The 19,826-nt window shown below is 39.2% G+C and overlaps 1 protein-coding gene across 1 annotated transcript in view; it reads right to left on the bottom strand.

Moving 5' to 3' along the window:
• Positions 1 to 3,809, bottom strand: part of CD200R1 (CD200 receptor 1) — a 37,496-nt gene extending 33,687 nt beyond the window's left edge. The window contains exons 1-2 of the mRNA XM_054577223.1: positions 3,692 to 3,809; positions 1,862 to 2,180 (exon numbers count right to left, since the gene is read on the bottom strand). Of these exons, the coding sequence (XP_054433198.1) occupies positions 1,862 to 1,928 (67 nt within the window). The 5' untranslated portion in view covers positions 1,929 to 2,180; positions 3,692 to 3,809. The remainder of the gene's footprint in view (positions 1 to 1,861; positions 2,181 to 3,691) is intronic.
• Between the last annotated feature and the right edge of the window lie 16,017 nt (positions 3,810 to 19,826).

The raw sequence follows: 19,826 nt of genomic DNA, 5'->3' as shown, positions 1-19,826 counted from the left end.
GCATCTTGATTCTGAACACTTTGGTAACTTCATAATTATATAAGCACAGACAGCAGTATTTGATATATGTAGTATCCCTTAGTTGTGTTTAAAAATAGTTTTAAATTTCAAACCTTTAAACCTTACATTACCAAACATTAAACCAAACATTAAAATTCAAGCTTATCAATTATGTTTTAATCTTTTGAGGGAATGAAATATTCACTTATTTAATGTATAGTTGGTGTACAACATTATATTAATTTCAGGTATACAACATAGTGGTTTTGCATTTATATATCTTATAGTGTGTTTACCACACTAAATGTAGTAACTATCTATGACCATGCAAATTTATCAAACTATTTTACACACACATACACACACACACACAGTCTTAATCTTGATTTTTTTTTTCCCCTTTATCCAAGTCATAGTTCAGCTTTACATGAATGGCTTCCCTGCCAAGTTTGGTCCTACACAGATTTCTGTATGAGCTTTCTCAAACAAAATCTCAACTATTGAAAATGTCAGATCACCTGACTTTTTTAAATAAGTAAATATTCCACTAGGTTTATAACCGATATTAGCTTAATTTTTTTTCAGTGGTGCTATCAATAGTGGTGCTTTCTAGTGAAAAGTATAATGCTAAATATTGAGGAAATTTGCCTATTCAAATGATGCCTACAGATGTGCCTGGGTGTGACTGTAATGCTGGGCAAATCATTTCACTCCTCTAAGCCTCAGTTTCTACTTTCATAAAATGGAGAAGTGTCTTCTGTGCCTATTTCACTGCAGATCAAAGGAGAAAAAGTGTGTGAAAATTCAGCACAGAAAGGTGCAGTTGTACAGTGTGGTTACTTTGTGTGTGCGCAACAGTAAGATTATCATGTGGAAAACCGATTTTTTTTTTTTTTTGCTGGAGGATAGGCAATATTTTAAAGTCATTCATATGAGAAAAAATACTTTTTATTCTTTTAATTATCAAATTATAAAATTTAAAACCAACTACACTGTTTCCTTGTGACTGCTCCCATTTACTAAAAGTGAAACCTGAAAACTCCCTCCCACATGAACTCCTACTATAACCCTCTATAGTGAAACCAGGACACCCCCACATGGTTCCAAGTTCTCTACAACACCTACAGGAATCTAGACATTGAAGAAATTAGCACAGAAAATGTCTTTTTTCCTTTTTTTTCCTTTTTATTGAATTTCTTGGGGTGACACTAGTTAACAAAATTATACAAGTTTCAGGTGCACAATTCTACTACTCAAAGGCAAGTCTCTGTCCATCACTATTTGTCCTCGTTGTACTCTCCTCCACCTCCCCCCACCCCCCAAAAAAATCTTTTACAACCTACACATGTTAAAACTGAATACAGACATGCGTCACAGATGCACCACCAAACACTGAGCATATTATATTTTAAAAAGTATCTGGTCATAGAAAGTGATAGAAAGCAATAAACTTTCCAGACTTTTACTGTTAATAATATGCACCTAAATGAGTTGGGATTATTATTTAATTTTTTTGAAAGAGAAAAGAAGATAAAGAAAACCTATATGACTTGAATTGCTACTAGAAATTCATTTATTCTGCCTCATTCAAAAAAGGGGGGAGGGAGAAATAAGGAAGTGGAGAGACAGGCAAATCATATATGAGTATACTGTAGTTGGATACAAAGTAAAATAAGTATGAAAAAGAGGGAAAATAAAGTTAATAAAGTGAAACAAATCTGGGAGTAACCCCATCCCCCATATCTATGACTGTGTTTATCTTATATTGCTCCGTAAAGGTAAAGAATACTCAGGAAAAGCTGAGACCAGGTTTCTCACCAGTTGTTCTCCTGCCACTCTTCCAAAGACATTTCAAACTTACCAGCCTCTAAGAAGACAGTCAATATCAGCAGTAGCTGTAGGTGAGAAGTTCTCCAAGAACAGGGCATTTCTGTTCTCTTATTTTCTGTCCTTCACTCAGTCCTTCTCCTCCACACAAGTATGAAAGGAGCTGTGGACATGGTGAGGCTCTCTCTGGTCAATTTCTCTGTGCTGAATCCTCTTAGCCCATCAACAGCGGGACACTCCTGTTCTCCTGCTCCCTTCCTTCAACTCTATGTGTTTTAGACTGAAGAAACTCTTGGAACAGAAGAAACACTTCTCTGGAACTTGACACAGCAATAGATTTCCTGTATGAAGCACTGAAACAAGGACGGAGGAAGCAGATTGATTATCTTTCAGCTCATTGGTCCTCCTCTCACTTCTGCTATACACATAAATTTTACAGTAAGGCTTTGAACATGCCCAAAATAGATAGATTTGTCTAAACTTGGATTAAAGAGCAAAACAGACAATTTGTCTATTTTTGGTCAATCCCTCTAAACTTCTCAGTCATGATAACTTTTAGAAGCTTTCTCCAGGTTGAAGAGGTGGACAACCTCAGTATTAAAGTTTGTAATAAAATATTTTTCCTTGAAAATTCTTTCATGAAATTACTGTCTATAATATTTACAAATCTAAATGCATCATAAGTATATTACTTTCCTATTGCTACTTAACAAATTACTATAAACCAAGTGATTTAAAACAACAGAAATAAATCTTACAGTTCTAGAGTTCAGAAGTTCACAATGGATCTTATGGAGCTAAAATCAAAGTGTTGGCAGGGCTATGTTTTTTCTGGACACATGTAGAGATTTTGTTCATTGACTTTTCCAACTTCTAGAGACCACCAGCATTCCTTGCCTTGACACTGCATCATTCCCATCCTCTGTTCCCCTGTCACATTCTCTGATTATAATCCTCCTATCTCCTTCTTGTAAAGATCCTTGTGATTATATTGGACTACCCAGGTATAATCCAGGATAATCTCCCTGTCTCAAAATCTTGAACTTAATCACATCTGCAAATTCCCTTATCCCATATAAATCTGCCTATTTACAAGTTTCAGAGGTTAAGTCATAGATTCCTGATGGGGGGTGGGAGAGGCATTACTCTGCTATGATTTTGTACTTATTTCCATTCATTTTCACTTTTGCAAGGCAAAAATCCTTTCAACCAAATTAAAAATAAGCACCCGTCTTTAGTTGTCAAGGGGCTGTACCTGAGACTTACAAAAAAAAAAAGACTCTGCCTTAATGTGCTAGTTCATGTGCATTTAGATTATGTTTGGGAGGAAAGAAATTCTGTATGTGCTAAGAATCTCTTACCCCAAGGCAAAACTCTCCAGGAAGGGGAAGAAAGCATTGCAAACAGGAAAAAGACTAAACAACACGCATTTTTTTTCTTTTAAGTTAGCAGTTTTATCTTTCCTCTTGCCAAACAGTAAGTAAACTATATATATATCCGCACCCCACGCCCTTCCTCTTCTCCAGCTTTCCTTTCAGTGAATCAATTTAATTAACACAGCAAAATCAGGTACTTGAGGGTATGAAATACTTGAAGATATCAGCTACGTGACAGTGGTGGACTATAGCAAAAAACAACTTCCCTTCTGTCTAATATCGTGCTAGATATCAGAAAATCAGTGATGAAATGTCATTTGAAATATAACATTCCAGCTTCTACATCGATGTTAAGGTTAACAGTAGTTAAGACCATGAGTTTTGATGACAGATAGACCTACGTCTCTGCTGGACAATTACTAGTCTGATGATACTAGGGAAATTTCTTAAGTCAGTAACCTGTTTTGTCCCATTTATATTGTACTTACCTGAGTGTTTTCTTATGTCATCAAAACTTCTTGCTGATCATTTATTTTAATGCCGGTTCAATGACAGCCAAAGCATGGAAGGGCTATATGGCCTGCTTAATGCCTCAAAGTGACTCGGTGACACAGCTGAAAGTAAAACTCACATTTCATGTTTGCTAGCCCTGTGTTCTTTCCACTCAACTCCTCTCGTTTGAAATTTCAGGCAACTCCCCATGTACTCATCTCAGGTCAGACCACACTCTGCAATCAGTAGTTTAAGAATCAAACAAGTGGTGTCAAAAACCATAGAAATCTGTAACTAGATTCGGCAGGACGAATTTCTCCCCCACCTCCATCATCTCCTCTACCCCATCCCCAACTCTCAGTTCCCATCTTTATTTCTTAGGCTGAATGGGTGTTTGGAAGAACAATAAAGGAACCAAGCGTTTGTTAGCATAACCATCCACCAAGATATGCCATGAAAGTCAATATAATAAAAGAAAAGGTTGCTTGTCTAGTAAATGGACATCTCTGAAAAACCTAAAGGACCCAGATTTTTCTTACCTGCATCCCTTGGGCACCAGATCCAAGAAGCAGAGCAGGAGAGCAGGACAAGACCAAGAAAAAGGAGCAGTTCAAACCAAAAATCCAAAACTTTTACCCCACCAGTCTTTTAACTCCTCTTCAATAGTACCTGTTAAGAATCAGTGCACACAACAGGTTAACAGAAGAATGTGATTGAGAGTAATATTGTGGTGGCCAAAACAAAATGACTTGGTAAGTTTTAGTGAGCTTTAGCAAGAGCTGCTTGAAAACATAATGCCCCCACATTTGCACAGTTGATTTGCACAAAAATTGTCTGCCTATAAATTTTTTTGAAGTACAATTTTTTTCAGTCAGGTGTATTTCTTTGTCTCCAGTGTCAGATTTGGACTTAGCCCCACATCAAACCAGTTAGAAGATATTGCTATCTTGCCAGCGGTATGCTTCCCCTTTATGTAGAAACTTTGTATGGATCCTTTGTATGGATCTACTTAGTGTCTAAGTAGACACTAAGGATCTTTTATTACTGACCTCTTGCCCTCCATCGCATGCACATACACATCCTGAATTTGAGTCCTGACTGGCTAGAACTCAAGTACTTGCCTGCCTCTAATGTCTTAGCTAAGTTTTCTGGATGTGTACCTTTGCAAAAATGGGCCAGTGCCTACTTACGTTGTCATATTTACTGTCTGTAAACTCTCTTCAGTGTGTGACCTTCCACAGCATGCACTCACATGCATACTCACACAAAGACACTACTAAACCCTCATCCCAAGTCCCTCAATCTGCCCTGTCCCCTGTCCTGCTGTTGCCCAAGTACTAATGTAACAATTTGAAAGAGTTAAAAGAACAATGCCAACAGTGTGAAGAATTTCAAGGAATCACACTCCATTCTTTATTTTACTTTGCTCCCTGCCCTCATAGCACAACGATTACAGATGTGAGGCTAATGACTTCCGCAGAGACATCATTATTCAATGACTGCAAAAAATGGCTGCTCTGCTGGCCATCTCTTATTTTCCTGTTCTCCAATTTACTTCTCTGCAATCCTCATAGACCCAAGTTCTGAAGATGACCCATCTGAAATCCTGGATCTCCTTCCCTGCACAGTCACTAAATGTGTTAGAAGAGCCTCACAAAATGAATATATCTACTTTCACATTCTGCTATATCATTGCTATTCACCTTGAAATATTTCACTTTCAATGTACAGTTGATGTCATGTCCCCTCCATAATTCTCTTTTAAAAAGTTAGACAAAATATATATCAGATGAGAGTTAATCATTATTTTTCAATACAAATTCACATAGTGTGCAAAGAGAACAATTTAGAAATAGATGTTTGAAAATAAAATATGTGAAATATCAAATGAAAAGTAAAACCAGGGCAGAGAAATTAGTAACCACATGTTATTTTACCAAATATCAATTTTAGACCTCAGTGGTCATATCCATAGGAAATAGTCAAGCCCTTAGCTTAACACCCAGGCTCCATAGCACTTTATAACTACGGCCTCACTTAATCTATAAAGTAAATATCTTTGTTTTCTCTATTTTACAGTTGGAAGATTAAGTAATTGTCCAGTCACACAGCTAATTAAGTGATGGAGACAGGATTCAAATCCAAGAAATTTTACTCCAAAGTCTGTTTCTTAGTTATGTGGCTAATTGCTTTACTAAGTATTCTTTTATTTGGTCTTGTCTCCAATGCATCGCCCACATTCGTCATCCCTTCTAAACCTATTCATCTATTCATTCACTCTTTCTTCCAGCTGGACACTCTTAAAATGTTATAGTTTGTCTGTTTTGAAGAGAGAGACAGGGAGAAAGAGAAAAAGAAACTGCACTTCTCGAATCATATTTGCCTTAAGAGCATTCTCTGCTGCCCCCTGGAGATAACTTGGTGAAACCAAAGCTAACGTTTTCATTAATTCATTTAGCAAATTCAGTAACAACTGTACTTTGAGAATTTGATCACAATATATGCTAACATGCTAAACATTGCACATTTATTTATATCTTTGGGAAACTAGTTAAAAATAACACATGGCTACTTGGTGGATAGTATAGATATTATAACCTGAAGAGATATTACCAAAAAGGAGAATAGTGAATCTTCTGAGATCCCAGGATGGCTTAATAAAAATACTAAAGAGCTAAATGGGTGGGTGGATAGATAGGTGGATAAATAGATGGGTAAATGAATGGAAGATAGATTTAATGCCTCATTCCAGAGAAATCCAAAGTCGATTGTCATACCTTGGGAAGCAAACCTTGAAATGCAATTTAGTGTGAAGGATGGTTATTTAGGAATAACCTTGGATCACCTATTATAGAACTGAAGAGACAGAAATGAGTGTGGGCAGAGGGAGACATCAAACTGTAAGGTAAGCCCACAACAAGCTCAGCTAATCTCATGGGGTAATGTGGAGTTTGAACTGCCCTTTGGAGATGTCCTCTGTTGAAATGAAATGCCATATCTTAATACTCCTAAATCTATCAGTCATTAGATATAGCTCATTGAAAGAGCATGATCTTGAGTGAGGGAATCCATAAAGTCATTCTAAAGTGCCAACATTGGAACAATAAAGCCCTTCATTGAAGGGAGTTAGGTGGTACCTCACAGCATCTGCCATGTGGATAAACATTGGAAAATTAGCTACTCTAATTCCATTCTCAAGTGCAGTGCTATCCCACTGTACTTGATACAGTCAACCAATTATATGTTATTTCCAAGAAACCAAATTAATAAATAGAATTCTTGTTGAAAATTTAACATTGGAGCTCTGCATTAAGAAGCATGAGAACCCGGGGACTCCTGCTTCCACTTCAGTACCTATCCCCTTCCTGGGGCCCATCCACACTGTACCTTCTTCACACCTCCCCCTCCCCCGCCTGCTCCCAAAGACAAACTGGATGTGGAGTTGGGGAGGAGTGCTGGCAAGAGAAGAACGTTTTTCCTGTGTCATTAGAAAAGGGAAAGACATCTGGGAGTCCCGTCACCCATTTCCTATCCCTCCAAACTTAGGACCAGCCTCTCAATCAGCATTTGAGCCTCCTCACTACCCTTCCAGACCACCTGTGCACCTGTGAATCTTTGGTGGTGATTTTGGCAACCTCAGTAATGGCAACTCTCTCTCCCCGCCCCTCAACCACACAGGCTATTCTAGAGGCAGTTATGTTATTTTCATCTATGAGTGATAACTGGAAAGAGGAAGTCGATGAAAATACAGAAATGAACTGAAAAGAATGAGAAGCAAAGTCATATACCTTGGCTAAAAACTAACATGCAGGCAAAGTATTCTGAAAAGAGACAGGTATCATTTGACCTCCAAAATGCCCTAGTTACTAAAGTCAAGAGAGAAATTTTAAAAATAGCCAAATGGAATCACTGTAAATGTCTCAGGAAGCATCAAATTAATAAAATGTTTTTTGTGTAGCTTTCTAGTAAAAGGATATGAAACCTGAAAATTATGTCAGTTATAAAAGCTGTCTGCAATTTCATTCCATTTTCAGTGGACATTTTTGAGAGAATTAAAAATGCTCTGTTGAATCATTATGGTTTTATTACATCAGTGGCTTAAAAGTTTTATTCCCAAATTACATATCTAATTATGATGTCTTTTATAAGGTGTTGTATGTTTTTAATAAATAATTGGAAAGTTGTTTTTGGTTGAACTCTATTAAATTTGGAAGTTTAAAAATGTTATAATTTTTTCTAGTTTTGAGAGTAGCTGTTCAGACTATGGCTCCTAAAACTGAAATTTCTGGGTTCAAACTTCACTTCTTTCACCTAGTTTTTTATATATATACATGCACACTCACACATACACACACATACACACATATACACATATATGTGTATGTATGTGTATATTTTTTTGTTCTAGAATGTCTATTCAATTCTTTTGTCATTTTTATAATGTCTAGTGTTCCACCACATATATCTTTTTAAACATAAAAAAGAATATTTTAAAGTCTCTGTCTGGTAATTTCAATTTTTAAGGCTGTGGGTAAATCTCTATTATCTATTGTTTCTACTGTTATTTCTCTATTTGTTCTTTCTGTGAAGTCTGGTTTTCTCTTATACCAGGCATTGTGTTTCATTTTTCAAATTACAGAAATAATTTGAGACCTTTATGATTTTATCTTTTTCCAGAGATTTTCATTTACTTCTGCCAGAAATCTTTGAACCTTAACAATCTGGGATGATGCTAATCCAATTTTAAGGACAGATTTTATAAGCCACCAGCTGCCTGGAAGCTAGGTTGCAGTCTATGTGAAGAATCATTTTATTTTCTCTTCCCTCTTCCCACCTCTGTCCTCCCCAAGAAAGTGCAAGAACACTACTTCGCCTTTAAGCCAGCTCTTCTAGATCAAAAAATATCCCCAGGGTTAAAGAAGTTTCAAGAGCCAGCTTTACCAATCTGTATTTCTTTCTTTTCCTGGGTCTTAGCCAGTTAATTTTTCATTACCTTGAAAGTTCCCTGATACCTTCCAGCAGACATTTTTATTATTAATAATAATTATTATTATTTTCTCTAGCTTTTCTACTTGTCTTCCGTGAGAGAGTTGGTTAAAATGTCTATCTAATATAGAAGTCCCATTCTTTGATTCTTTACTTTTCCTCATCTCTCACAATCCATAAACAAATTTTTTCAGTTCCTCCTTTAAAATTCTTTCTAAACTTGATCACTTCACTCATCTCCACTCTAGCAGATTAGAAAAGAAGTTATGATTTCAAAAGCATGGTTTTAAAGTAAATCATGATGTCATTTAACTTGTGGGCAGCAGCAAAATATAAAAAGATATTAGAAGCTGAAAATTTGCATTTGGTAGCTGCTCCATTTTATACCAACTTTCTTCCATCAGTTCTTTTAAAATCCTTGTTTATTTTGGTCACGTGTAACGTTGATTATGTTAATGAACCATTAAAGCTCAGATATTCTGTATATTAAATTTAAGAATTTTAAAAGTCAGAAGTCCTACATTAATATATTTTTCTTTGAGATAATTTATGTTTCATTAATATCTATGTAAATCATGTTTCTGTGACTACTTTCCTACTAGTGATCTTTCTTGTATGCTTTAATTTCCTTACCTATTTAATATGCTGCTAATGATTTAGGAGTAGTTTCATATGATTTGATAGTGTATTTAGGGAAATTTTTTAAAGAATACCATTATGAATCAATAAAATATACCTTTTAGAAAAGAATACCATTATGATTATGTCACCTTTGGAAAAGAAAAAGGGGTATGAGGCTGTTGAAAATATTTAGATGATAAATGTTCCGAGTCAAGAAAAGGAAGTAGATATGATCTTTTTGTTATTTATGTTTCTATATTTTACTTGGCTGAACAGGATAAGCAATTAAACCTATAAGAGGTGGTGCCCTGCTTCTAACAAGTTTGTCTGAAGAATGAAAAAACATAATTGAATTCCTGCTGACAATGTAGTAACCTTGGGGAAAATAAACTGGAATGAGCTTGCACCACAAGCTGATCTATAAACCTTAATTCTTCAAAAGGTGAACCTCAGAATCAGTGGCAGTGGGAATACAAGCAGCCATGCCCCCACCTTCAAAAGTGAACCCCTCTCACTGTTGGGGGACACCTCCATCCAGAGGGCTTGGGGTCACCCTGACCATTACAATGTCTTGGGAGATACTTCTGGCAGAAGGGATGGTGGGCAGCGATGTGAAGAACAGGCTGATTTTATCTCTGTCCATTGGACATGCATTAAATAATCTCTGTTTCAAAACGATGTGTTTTATGACTCCTCAAATTTGGTTTGCTTGAGATAAGAGGATCAGAAAAACAGGGAAATTATTACTACTGTTAAAAGAATTAAATTCAGGAATAGGTCATCAGGTATTTAATTTAATATTTGTCTTAGGTCCATTTGGAAACAAATAACAACTCCTTGGCCCCTGAGTTATCAGTATTAATGAATAAGACTCAATGTGCAGATTGGAACTATTTTTTTTTTGTAAGTGACATAATGAAATACTTCCCAAGCATTTTTTTTGCTTTATTTACAGTCTTTTATTCCACTGTTATACTTCCAAAAGATTTCCCTTTATTCAAGTACAAACAATTATGCTTTATATACACCAATTTTTATCTCTATTAAATGGGATTATTCAAACAAATGACCTGAAAATCCCATCAGAATAACGCTTCTACAAGGAAAAGAGATGCATCATATACAATTTGCTTTCTATAAAACGAAATAAAAAATGACTGAGGACCCTGGCCAGGTAAGTAATTCAGTTGGTTAGGATATGCCAAGGTTGTGGGTTCCATCCCTGGTCAGGGCACATGCAAGAATCAACTGATGAATGCATAAGTAAGTGGAACAACAAACCAATATTTCTCTCTCCCCCTCTTTCTCTCCCCCCAACCCCTACTGCCCACCCCCTCCCTCTCCCTTCCTCTCACTCTCTCTAAAATCAATAAAAAATTTTTTAAATAACTGAGGGATCAAAATGTATTTGCAAACAATTATTATAAAAGTAATACCTTCTTGGCAAAAACAATTTAAGTGGTAGCACAAAATTATATTTTTAAATAGTGAAAATATTCTCTCAAGGGCTCTAATTTCCACCTGCCTTCCCATTCCTACACTCTGTTGTGTAGCCAGAATAATGTCCCTGCCAAAGATACACATCCTAGTCCTTAGAACAGTGAATACGATACTTTATATGGCAAAAGGGACTTGACAAATGTGATTAAGTCGATGAGTTTGAAATTGGATTATCTGAGTGGGCCCAATAAAATCATAAGTGTCCTTGTAAAGGAAGAAGGAAAGAGAAGTCAGAGTCAGAGTTGGAGAGAGAGAGCTGAAAGATGCTACACCTCTGGCTTTGACGATAAAAGAAGGAGCCAGGAACCAAGGAATTCAGGCTGCTCCTAGAAGCTGGAAAAGACCAAGAAGAAGTTTCTCCTCTAGAGCTCCCAGAAGGAACACAACCTTGCCAACACCTTAATTTTAGCCCAGTTAATGCTATTTTGAACTTATGACCTCCAGAACTGTAAGACACTAAATGTGTGTTGCTATAAAGCCACTAAGTTTGTGTTCTTTGTTACAACAGCAATGGGAAATTAATACACGATTTTATCATTGCTGTACTTGTAGATGTACATAGAAGACTTTGTAAATACTGTCTTCCACAATATGTACAAAGGCCTGCATGATATTCTTTTATGATTCTTCCACCTTTATCCCAATATTTGTGTGGCCCAGGTGGGAGTGCAGATGGAATATGTCTAAATATTTTAAAGTTAACAAAATAACCAACTGTAAAGTAAAATGTTCTATCCTCCTAACTTAACAAATATAACTTCAAAACAAAAAAATTAATGTAAATCTATGGTTTGTATAAGACCAAATGTTGGCAAAATATCAGATAGCCAAATTCAATTACTATTACATAAGTGTGGGTGTTCTCTGGATGGTCCATCTGTGTTTGGAAGAGTCATATATATAATTCATAAACCATTATATAATTATGGCATAAATCCTTTTCTTTTTTTCTACAGAATTCCATTTCCCCCTCAGTGAATTGACTACTCATATATTTTAACTAGCCTTTTTTCTTTAGAGTTTGCTATATTTTTTGGCAATATACTAAAGTTCCTTATATTCTGGATATTTTCCTCCTCATCTGCCTCTTGATTCCAATAAATAATTTATAAGAAGTTAAAAAGCTACATACTTTTATTTTAAACTTTGTCAGAAAGACAACAGAAAGAACTTTCTGATGGATTTGAACCTTTCCCCTTTGTTGTCTTACTTGGTTTTGTGGGGGTTTTTTTTACCAATATAAGAATCTTGTCATTTTATTCAATATGTGTTAGTTTAAACTATTTACACTTATTATACTGTTGTAATAGTAGGCCTTATTTCAGCTATCTTGTTTCTAGATACCTATTTTACCATACTTTTTAAGTTTTTTTACTTCTCCTTGTCTAATATTCCCATTAGAAGAATTCAGGAACTTCTGGCCAAGATGGAGGCATAGGTAGATGCAGTACTCACCACCTTCCACAACCATATCAAAATTACAACTAAACTACAGAACAATCATCATTCAGAACCACCTGAAACCTGGTTTAATGGAAGTCCTACAACTATGGAATTAAAGAAGAAGTCTTATGGAGACTGGCAGGAGGAGCAGAGATGCAGAACCAGCTGGTCCCACACCCACATGTGGTGGATAAAAATTGGGAGGAATATCTTGGCAGAAAAGTTCCCCCCTAAGGAGTGAGGGGTCTCAGTCTCAAACCAGGCACCCCAGCACAGGGTTCCAGTGCCAGAAAGAGAAGTCCACATAAATTCTGGCTGTGAAAACTAGTGGGGATTGAGGCTGAAGGAAACAGAGAGCTTCTGAAGTACCAGGCAGTTCCTCTTAAAAGGCCTGTGCACAAACTTACTCAAGTTCATACCCTCTGAGCACCAGGACTAAGGCAGCAGCTCAAAAGGTACCAGGGGCATATGGAGAGGAACTGAACTCTCTTGCATCCAGGTAAAAGTTTGAAGGTCAGCTTTATCCCAGGCAGAAGTGCTGGCAAAGGCCATTGTTCCTTTGATGATCTCCCCTCCCTTAACAGAGCCAGTGGGTGGGTAATAGATCTGAGACTCCATCAAGTTAGCTCACACTGTTTGCCCTGCTCTGGTGATTCCCTGAATCCCCCACCCCCCAACATAAGGCACCCTCCCCTCCACCCCCTGAGCTGTTTCTAGTGGTTTTTCTATACAAATGGCCTGTCTTGGCTCATACTTCAGATTCTCTTTAAATCTCTGAAACAAGCAGCATCTGATCTCAGTGTGCCCCATACCTCTCACTAAATGGCCCCAGGCCCAGAATTAACAACAGCTTGCCGTGGATCATAGCTTGGCCTTGTCTGGGCACCTCCAAGCTCAGCACAAGTAACAGCCACCTGCAGATTGCTTTGTAGCTCATGATGGGTGACCCCAGGCAGAACACAGGTGGTGGCTGACCTTAGCCTGCATCTCCCAGGAGGCCCCAGAGCCAGCACACCCAGTGGACAGCTTCAGACCATGTCAAAGCACTACCGCCCAACACCTTCACAAACGGCACACTCAAGGGACAGACTCAGCAGGCGCCAGAGCCTCTGCACAGCTGATCCTCCATAGTGATCAGAGGTTGGTGGTATCAGCCAATATTTGCAGCTAATCCCTCCCATTGACATGCCAACAGCAATCAAGACTAAACTACAAGAAGAGGCTGCCCATACAGGGGACGCATCTCAAGTGCCCAGCTTGGATGATCCAGGAGGCTGTGCCACTGGACCTTACAGAATACCTACTACATTAGGCCATGCCACCAAGGCTGGGAGATATAGCAGCTCTACCTAATACACAGAAACAAACACAGGGAGGCTGCCAAAATGAGGAGACAAAGAAACGTATCCCAAATAAAAGAACAGAACAAAACTCCAGAAAGAGAACTAAGCAAAATGGAGATGAGCAATCTACTAGATGTGGAGTTCAAAACACTGTTTATAAAGATACTTTATGAACTTAGTGAACTTCAACTGCATAAAAAAGGACCAGTCAGAAGTGAATAATACACTAACTGAAATGAAGAATAATTTACAAGGAATCAACAGTAGAGTAGATGAAGTTGAGAATCAAATCAGCAATTTGGAATATAAGGAAGCAAAAAACACCCAATCAGAACAGCAAAAAGAAAAACATCTAAAAAAATGAGGATAATGTAGGGAGCCTGTGAGACAATTTCAAGCATACCAACATACACATCATGAGTGTGCCGGAAGGAGAAGAGAAAAAGCAAGAAACTGAAAACATATTTTTTAAAAAATGATGGAAAATTTCCCTAACCTGGTGAAGAAAGTAGACATACATGTCCAGAAAGTGAAGAGAGTCCCAAACAAGATGAACCCAGCGAGGTCACACCAAGACACATCATAATCAAAATGCCAAAGGTTAAAGACGGAGACAATCTTAAAAACAGCAAGAGAAAAGTAATTAGGTAGGCAATTACCTGCAGGGGAGCTCCCATTAGACTGTCAGCTGATTTCTCAATAGAAACTTTGCAGACCAGAAGGAATTGGCAAGAAATATTCAAAGTGATGAAAAGCAAGAACCTACAACCAAGATTATTCTAGCAAGCAAAGCTATCATTTAGAATTAGAGGACAGATAAAGAGCTTCCCAGGCAAGAAAAAGCCAAAGGAGTTTATCACCACCAAACCAGAATTATGTGAAATGTTAAAGGGTTGGTCTTCTTTAAGAAGAAGAAAAAAAGATCAAAAATACAAACAATAAAATGGCAATAAATGCTTATCTTTCAACAGTTGAATCTAAAAAATACTCAAAGTAAATGAACAAGTAAAACAGAAAGAGACTCATAGACACAGAGAACATTTTGATGGTTGCCAGATTGGAGGAGGCTTTGGGGGATGGGTGAAAAATGTGAAGGGATTAAGAAATACAAATTGGTAGTTACAGAATAGTCATGAGGATATTAGGTATAGCATAGGGAATATAGTCAATAATACTCTAATAACTATCTATTTCATTGGTTTCAGAGAGGTAATAATGTCTAATCACTGTGGGGTAGACCTGAAATTAATATAATAATGTATGTCAACTGTAATGGAAAAATTAAAAAATGATTTAAAAATAAAAAATAAAAAAATTCTAGTTTTTTTCCTTTTGTACAATTTTTAAACAAGTAAAATGTCCAAATCTGAATAATTTTCTGCTTTCTGCCTATGTAATTGTCCTATATTTCAGCTGTAGAATTAAAATACAGCAAGAAGACTTTCCTTGAAAAATATTGGCAATGAGGTAATATAATTAAAGCTTAAAAAATATATTGGCAAATTCTCAGCTTATAATCAATGGATATTTTGATTGTATTTATCTCTATAAATACTGTACAAAAGTTTCTAGCAAATATTATAACCTTTTTTCTTCTCTTGGAAACTAGCTCTAAATATTATCAGTAAAGGCTTTTGCAAACTTTCTGCAAACTCTATCACTAGAACTTTTCAAAAATTTCATATAGTTTTCTTTCCTCCAGATCTATACAAGGTCCATTCCCTTGCCCTCCCCACCTCACCTACCCCATTCCTGGGTTTCTCTGTACAGAAATAATCCCTCCAAAAGAAGTCCAGGATCTGTCATAAAGTTTCCTTTTGGACATCTCAGCTTCTGTGTGAGTGTTTTGGAGGCAAGAATGGCACTAGGTGTTAAACTGGTGGGGTGAGACCAGACCTTAGTTCAGCAACATCTGGCTAAGAAAGAATTTAGAGCCAAGACTCAAACTAAAAGACAAAATTTATTTAGAAAGTTGCAGAGGTAGAAGAAGTGAATTGATAGAAGTGGGCTCAGGAAACAAGCTATAGGGGCAAAAGAAGAGCCCTTGGAGTTTAGGAGAGAGAAAGGTAAAGGAACCACTCCTGTGGGGGGAGAGAAGGGGAATGGGAGAGGTGAGGGCATGTTCCCAAAGGGAGACAGGGATGGGTCCTCCTTCCTAAGGGCTTTTAAGGGTGGGGATTTTAGGGGAGGTCTCAGGGAAGGATCTCAAAAGAATATTCATCAGCTTTCCAGGTCTATTCCCTCAGGGTTGTTGTTTCCACTGATTGATCACCCCAGTGCAGCTAGTCCTGAGGCAGCACTGGCATTCCCCTGTCTGGATTTGCTGCTTTTCTGAGCCTGGAACTAAAACACAACTGAGGTCTAGATATATTTGATTCAGGGCAGAACTTCATTTTCCTGGGGGCATAATGATTAACTGCTATTCTCCATCTCTTTGTTTGTTCCATCTAAAGGGGTCTAATCCTCATGACTAACAACATATCAGGGAAGTAAAGGTCAGGGGAGGGTTCCAACCACAAGACCAGTGATATGAAAGGTCAGGGGGTCTAAACCACATGACCAGCAACATGCTCGTGGAGAAAAGGTCACCCTGGGGGCTAAGTCCTTGTTTGCCCAATGTTGCCAATTGATACGAACCTGGGTTTTCTACCTTCTCTACCTGGCCTATTGTTCTTGCTCTGCTCATGTCTATTTAACTGTTTTCATTTGCAGACAGATGTCATTTGTTCTGGGTGATGAATTTATTGTTTGTTTTGGGTGTACCTGATTTTGCTCCATGCTGTTTCTTATTCTCCTCTCACTTCCTTCTGCTGTTCTTTGAAAATCTTCCCCTCCAGCTCACTTCCTGGCCCTCACATGTGCCAGAGGGACAATGTGCCATTAATGGCCTTTCAGGGCATCAGCTGCTCTAGTAGTGCTGGGACATGTGAAGTTGGCTGGGGGCTGCCAGTTCATGCACCTCCACCCTGGGGAAGTACATAACGATTCCACAGGAGGTCCCCAGCCTGGCAGTGCACCCTGGAGTGGGAGGAAGAGGTAACCACAGAGGAGCTGGAGCTGACCTCAGACTTGACCACCTAGCCCACAGAGCCAAGCGCCATGCCCAGGGTTCCCTGCTGCAAGTAGGATATATTCTACGTGGGTCAGCCTTTCATGTGGGTCTGTGAGCAGGTCATAGAGTTCTACTGCAGAGTTTTCAGGTGGTAGTGTAATGGGATAAAGAGCATGAGTCCCCTCAAAATAAGGAAACAACCCCCACAATCCTGCCTATTGGGAGAAGGGAAAAGGGAAGGTGGGACATTTAAGACATATTTTATAACAAAGGCAAATTAATAGCTATGCCTTCCTGAAGGGAAGAAGGCTGCTGCCCAGGGTGAATTGTGATTGTGACTGTAAGAACATGCAGTGACTTGTGACATAGGCAGTGGAGCAGATGCCCTCCCCAGATTCCCATGTGTTGCTGGGAACTCTTGCCCTAACTAAAGATGGCAGCCGAAAGAGAGTCAAAGACACTGGAGAACTAACAAAAATGATGGATACTAATGCACCATAGGAAGAGCTGGATATTAGATCACAGGAAGTCCTGAGCCAAGCATTTAAATTATAGCAGGCTGCCACGAGGTCAGAGAAGGTCAGGTGGGAGGTCTGCCTGTAGATCTGTTTGTGGGTCTGCATGTGAGTGAGTCAGCCACGAGGTCTGCAGAGAAGGCTGCCACAAGGTCAGGAGATCTACCTGAAGTCTGCCTGAGAAGATGGCGGCACAGCTGGAGGTGCTGCAGAGGACCGGCCTCAACACCCAGACTTGTGAGAGATGCTTGGAGCTGAACTGTGACCAGGAATGCTGAGTTGCAGACTTCTGCTTTTCTGAAAGACACTACCTTTGGGTGGCTATTCTGAAACTGGCCTGGTTTGGCAAAGGAAGGTAGGACTATTTGTTTTGGAGTGTTTTTAAAGGGAGCAGGACTTAAGAGCAGAAATCTGTTATTATTCCAAATCTGTAAAATCTTTAAATAAACAATCCCTTTCCTTTTTCACCAAACTCTTACCGTGGGAGTCACACTTCTTGGCCGTGTGGAGTCAAACCCCATGGCTGTTCCAGAACACAATTGGCTGGTTCTGCAACAGTAGAGGTGCGTGGGCTGACCAGCCTGAGCTGTGCACCTTGAGGCCCTAGTGCTGGATAGCTCCGCTGGTCCTGCACCCCGCTGTAGCTGCCATTGCTCCAGTCGTTGTTGTGTGCGGTTCCATGCGTTACTGCACCAGAGCCAAGGTCAGTGCCCAGCCCCACCCCGCTCACCCTGTTGTTGCCTGGGGGTTGGGGGAAGGGGCAGACAGCTCCCCTGGGCAGCGGGCACTCATTCTTCTTCATGAGGATCTTGGATTTCTGAGGGCGCTGGCATTTATAACCCGGGTGCCGCTTCGATACTGCACTCGCAGCCCCTTGAACAGCAGCGACTTGGTCTCTGGCAGAACTTTCCACCTGGAGCACAGGCGATTGCTGATCGCCCAGTTTTGTATCTCTTGAGATTTTCTTGGGGCATTTTGTGCTGCTGCCCTCAGAACCACATCGTGGAGGTGTTCATGGCCGCTGCCACCAAGGAGTTTGCTGCAGACCCTGGCAGGCACTGTGCGAAGCCTAGCCGTTCAAGGCGCCACCGACCTTGAGCACAAGGGTGTTCATCGGAAGGTGGGAGGCGGACTGGGGTGGGCGCTGTCACGAGCACAGAGCTCCGCAAGGAAAATCAGGCAGTAAATAATTTGAAGGAAGAAAAGAGAGACGTAATGAAATAAACAAAAAAAAAAAAAAAGAAAAGAAAAAGAAAGCACAACCCTCCACTTCTGGCCGATCCTTGACTGTGTACTATTTTTTTTTTTTTTTTTTGGAAAGGCTAAAGCATGGGGTTCAAACTTCTCCCCCTTTCTTCTCTCCTCTTCTCTCAGTCCTAGTCTTAAGAGGCAGCAAGCTACTGTCTCCCTTTGCAAGCACCCTCTTCTCTGCTTGAAAACTCCTGATACTTTTTTGAACAAGTTAATAGATAACCATTTCACTGTTATTCTTATACTTCAATGATTATTTGACCAGCTTTTGAATTCCAGGTTGGAATAATGTTCCCTGAACTTTCTGAAGAGATCACTCCATTACCTTCCTGTTTGCTGTTCTTCTTGAAAAGTTCAAGACCATTCTTTTTTTTTTTTTTTTTTTAATTAACAAGAGCAGACTTTATTTTACATGGGTTGTATTTTTTTTTTGTGTGTGTGAGACAGCAGCAAGTGTTCAGATGTAGGGAAAACATGCATACATAGTAACAATATTCATTGCCATTGAAAATGCTGTTTTGGAAGAAATCAAGATGGTGGAGTGTTGGGAAATGCCCCGCCTGGTTTCAGGAGCTGTAACCCTGCCGACAGGGTGGAGGGCTCCAAGGCTGGAAATAATCAGGAGGCCTTGGAGAGGTAGGCTCCAGAGGAGACTTGGCCTATCCCTCCTGCCTCTCTGCTTTGCCATGGAAGACTGGTGATCAATGATGGGTAAGTTACCTCGAGCTGAGGTAAATAACCTAGGACAGGTCCCAGTCAGTATTGGCAGCAGACAAGAAATGGAGGGACACAGAGAAGGGGCAAAAAGGCCCCTGAACCTCTCGGCTTGGCTTGGACATGACCAGAGTCCTCATTACAGCCAAGAATCAGTCTCCTTATCTCTTTGTGGTTCCCTCCCTCGGCCTGGCTCAGGCTTGAAGCGTACAGGAAACAGCCCTAAATCAGGTCTGGCAGATGCTGGGGAAATCAGGCCTAAAAGTAAGTTCTTTAAAGTACGCTTTGTTCTTTCCTCAAATCTCTGGTCAGCTCATGCTGCAAAGGACCTTTACTTTATTTACACCCCTTACCCTATATCTTTAAGGTGCCTTTAAGTCTACTTTCCCCTTATCTATAGTCTCTATTGTTGATTCTAGTCTCCTCTCGGACCCATGTAAATCAGTGTACGCCTGTCACTTGTCTTCTTAAAAGTACCATATATTCTCTGTGAAACTTATCATACTGATGTAATGAGATGACATATGCATTCCTGTTACATGGCCCACTGACAAGATTTTCAATAAAAGCCTTGGGACAAAGGGCAATGGGGCATTCTCCACTAGAGGGATGTGCCACAGCCTTCTCCAGTAAGAAGGAAGTGCCCCCGTCTGCTCTCTTGGCAAACAGAGAAGTGTTTGTGACATTTTGTGTTTATCCCCCTCAT

This window comes from Pteronotus mesoamericanus, unplaced genomic scaffold (assembly GCF_021234165.1).
Source record: "Pteronotus mesoamericanus isolate MK-2021 breed Mesoamerican mustached bat unplaced genomic scaffold, CSHL_Meso_final contig_42, whole genome shotgun sequence".
Classification (NCBI taxonomy): Eukaryota; Metazoa; Chordata; class Mammalia; order Chiroptera; family Mormoopidae; genus Pteronotus; species Pteronotus mesoamericanus.
The sequence above is the reverse complement of the archived record's forward strand: the minus strand, read 5'-3'. Positions and strand labels throughout refer to the sequence as shown.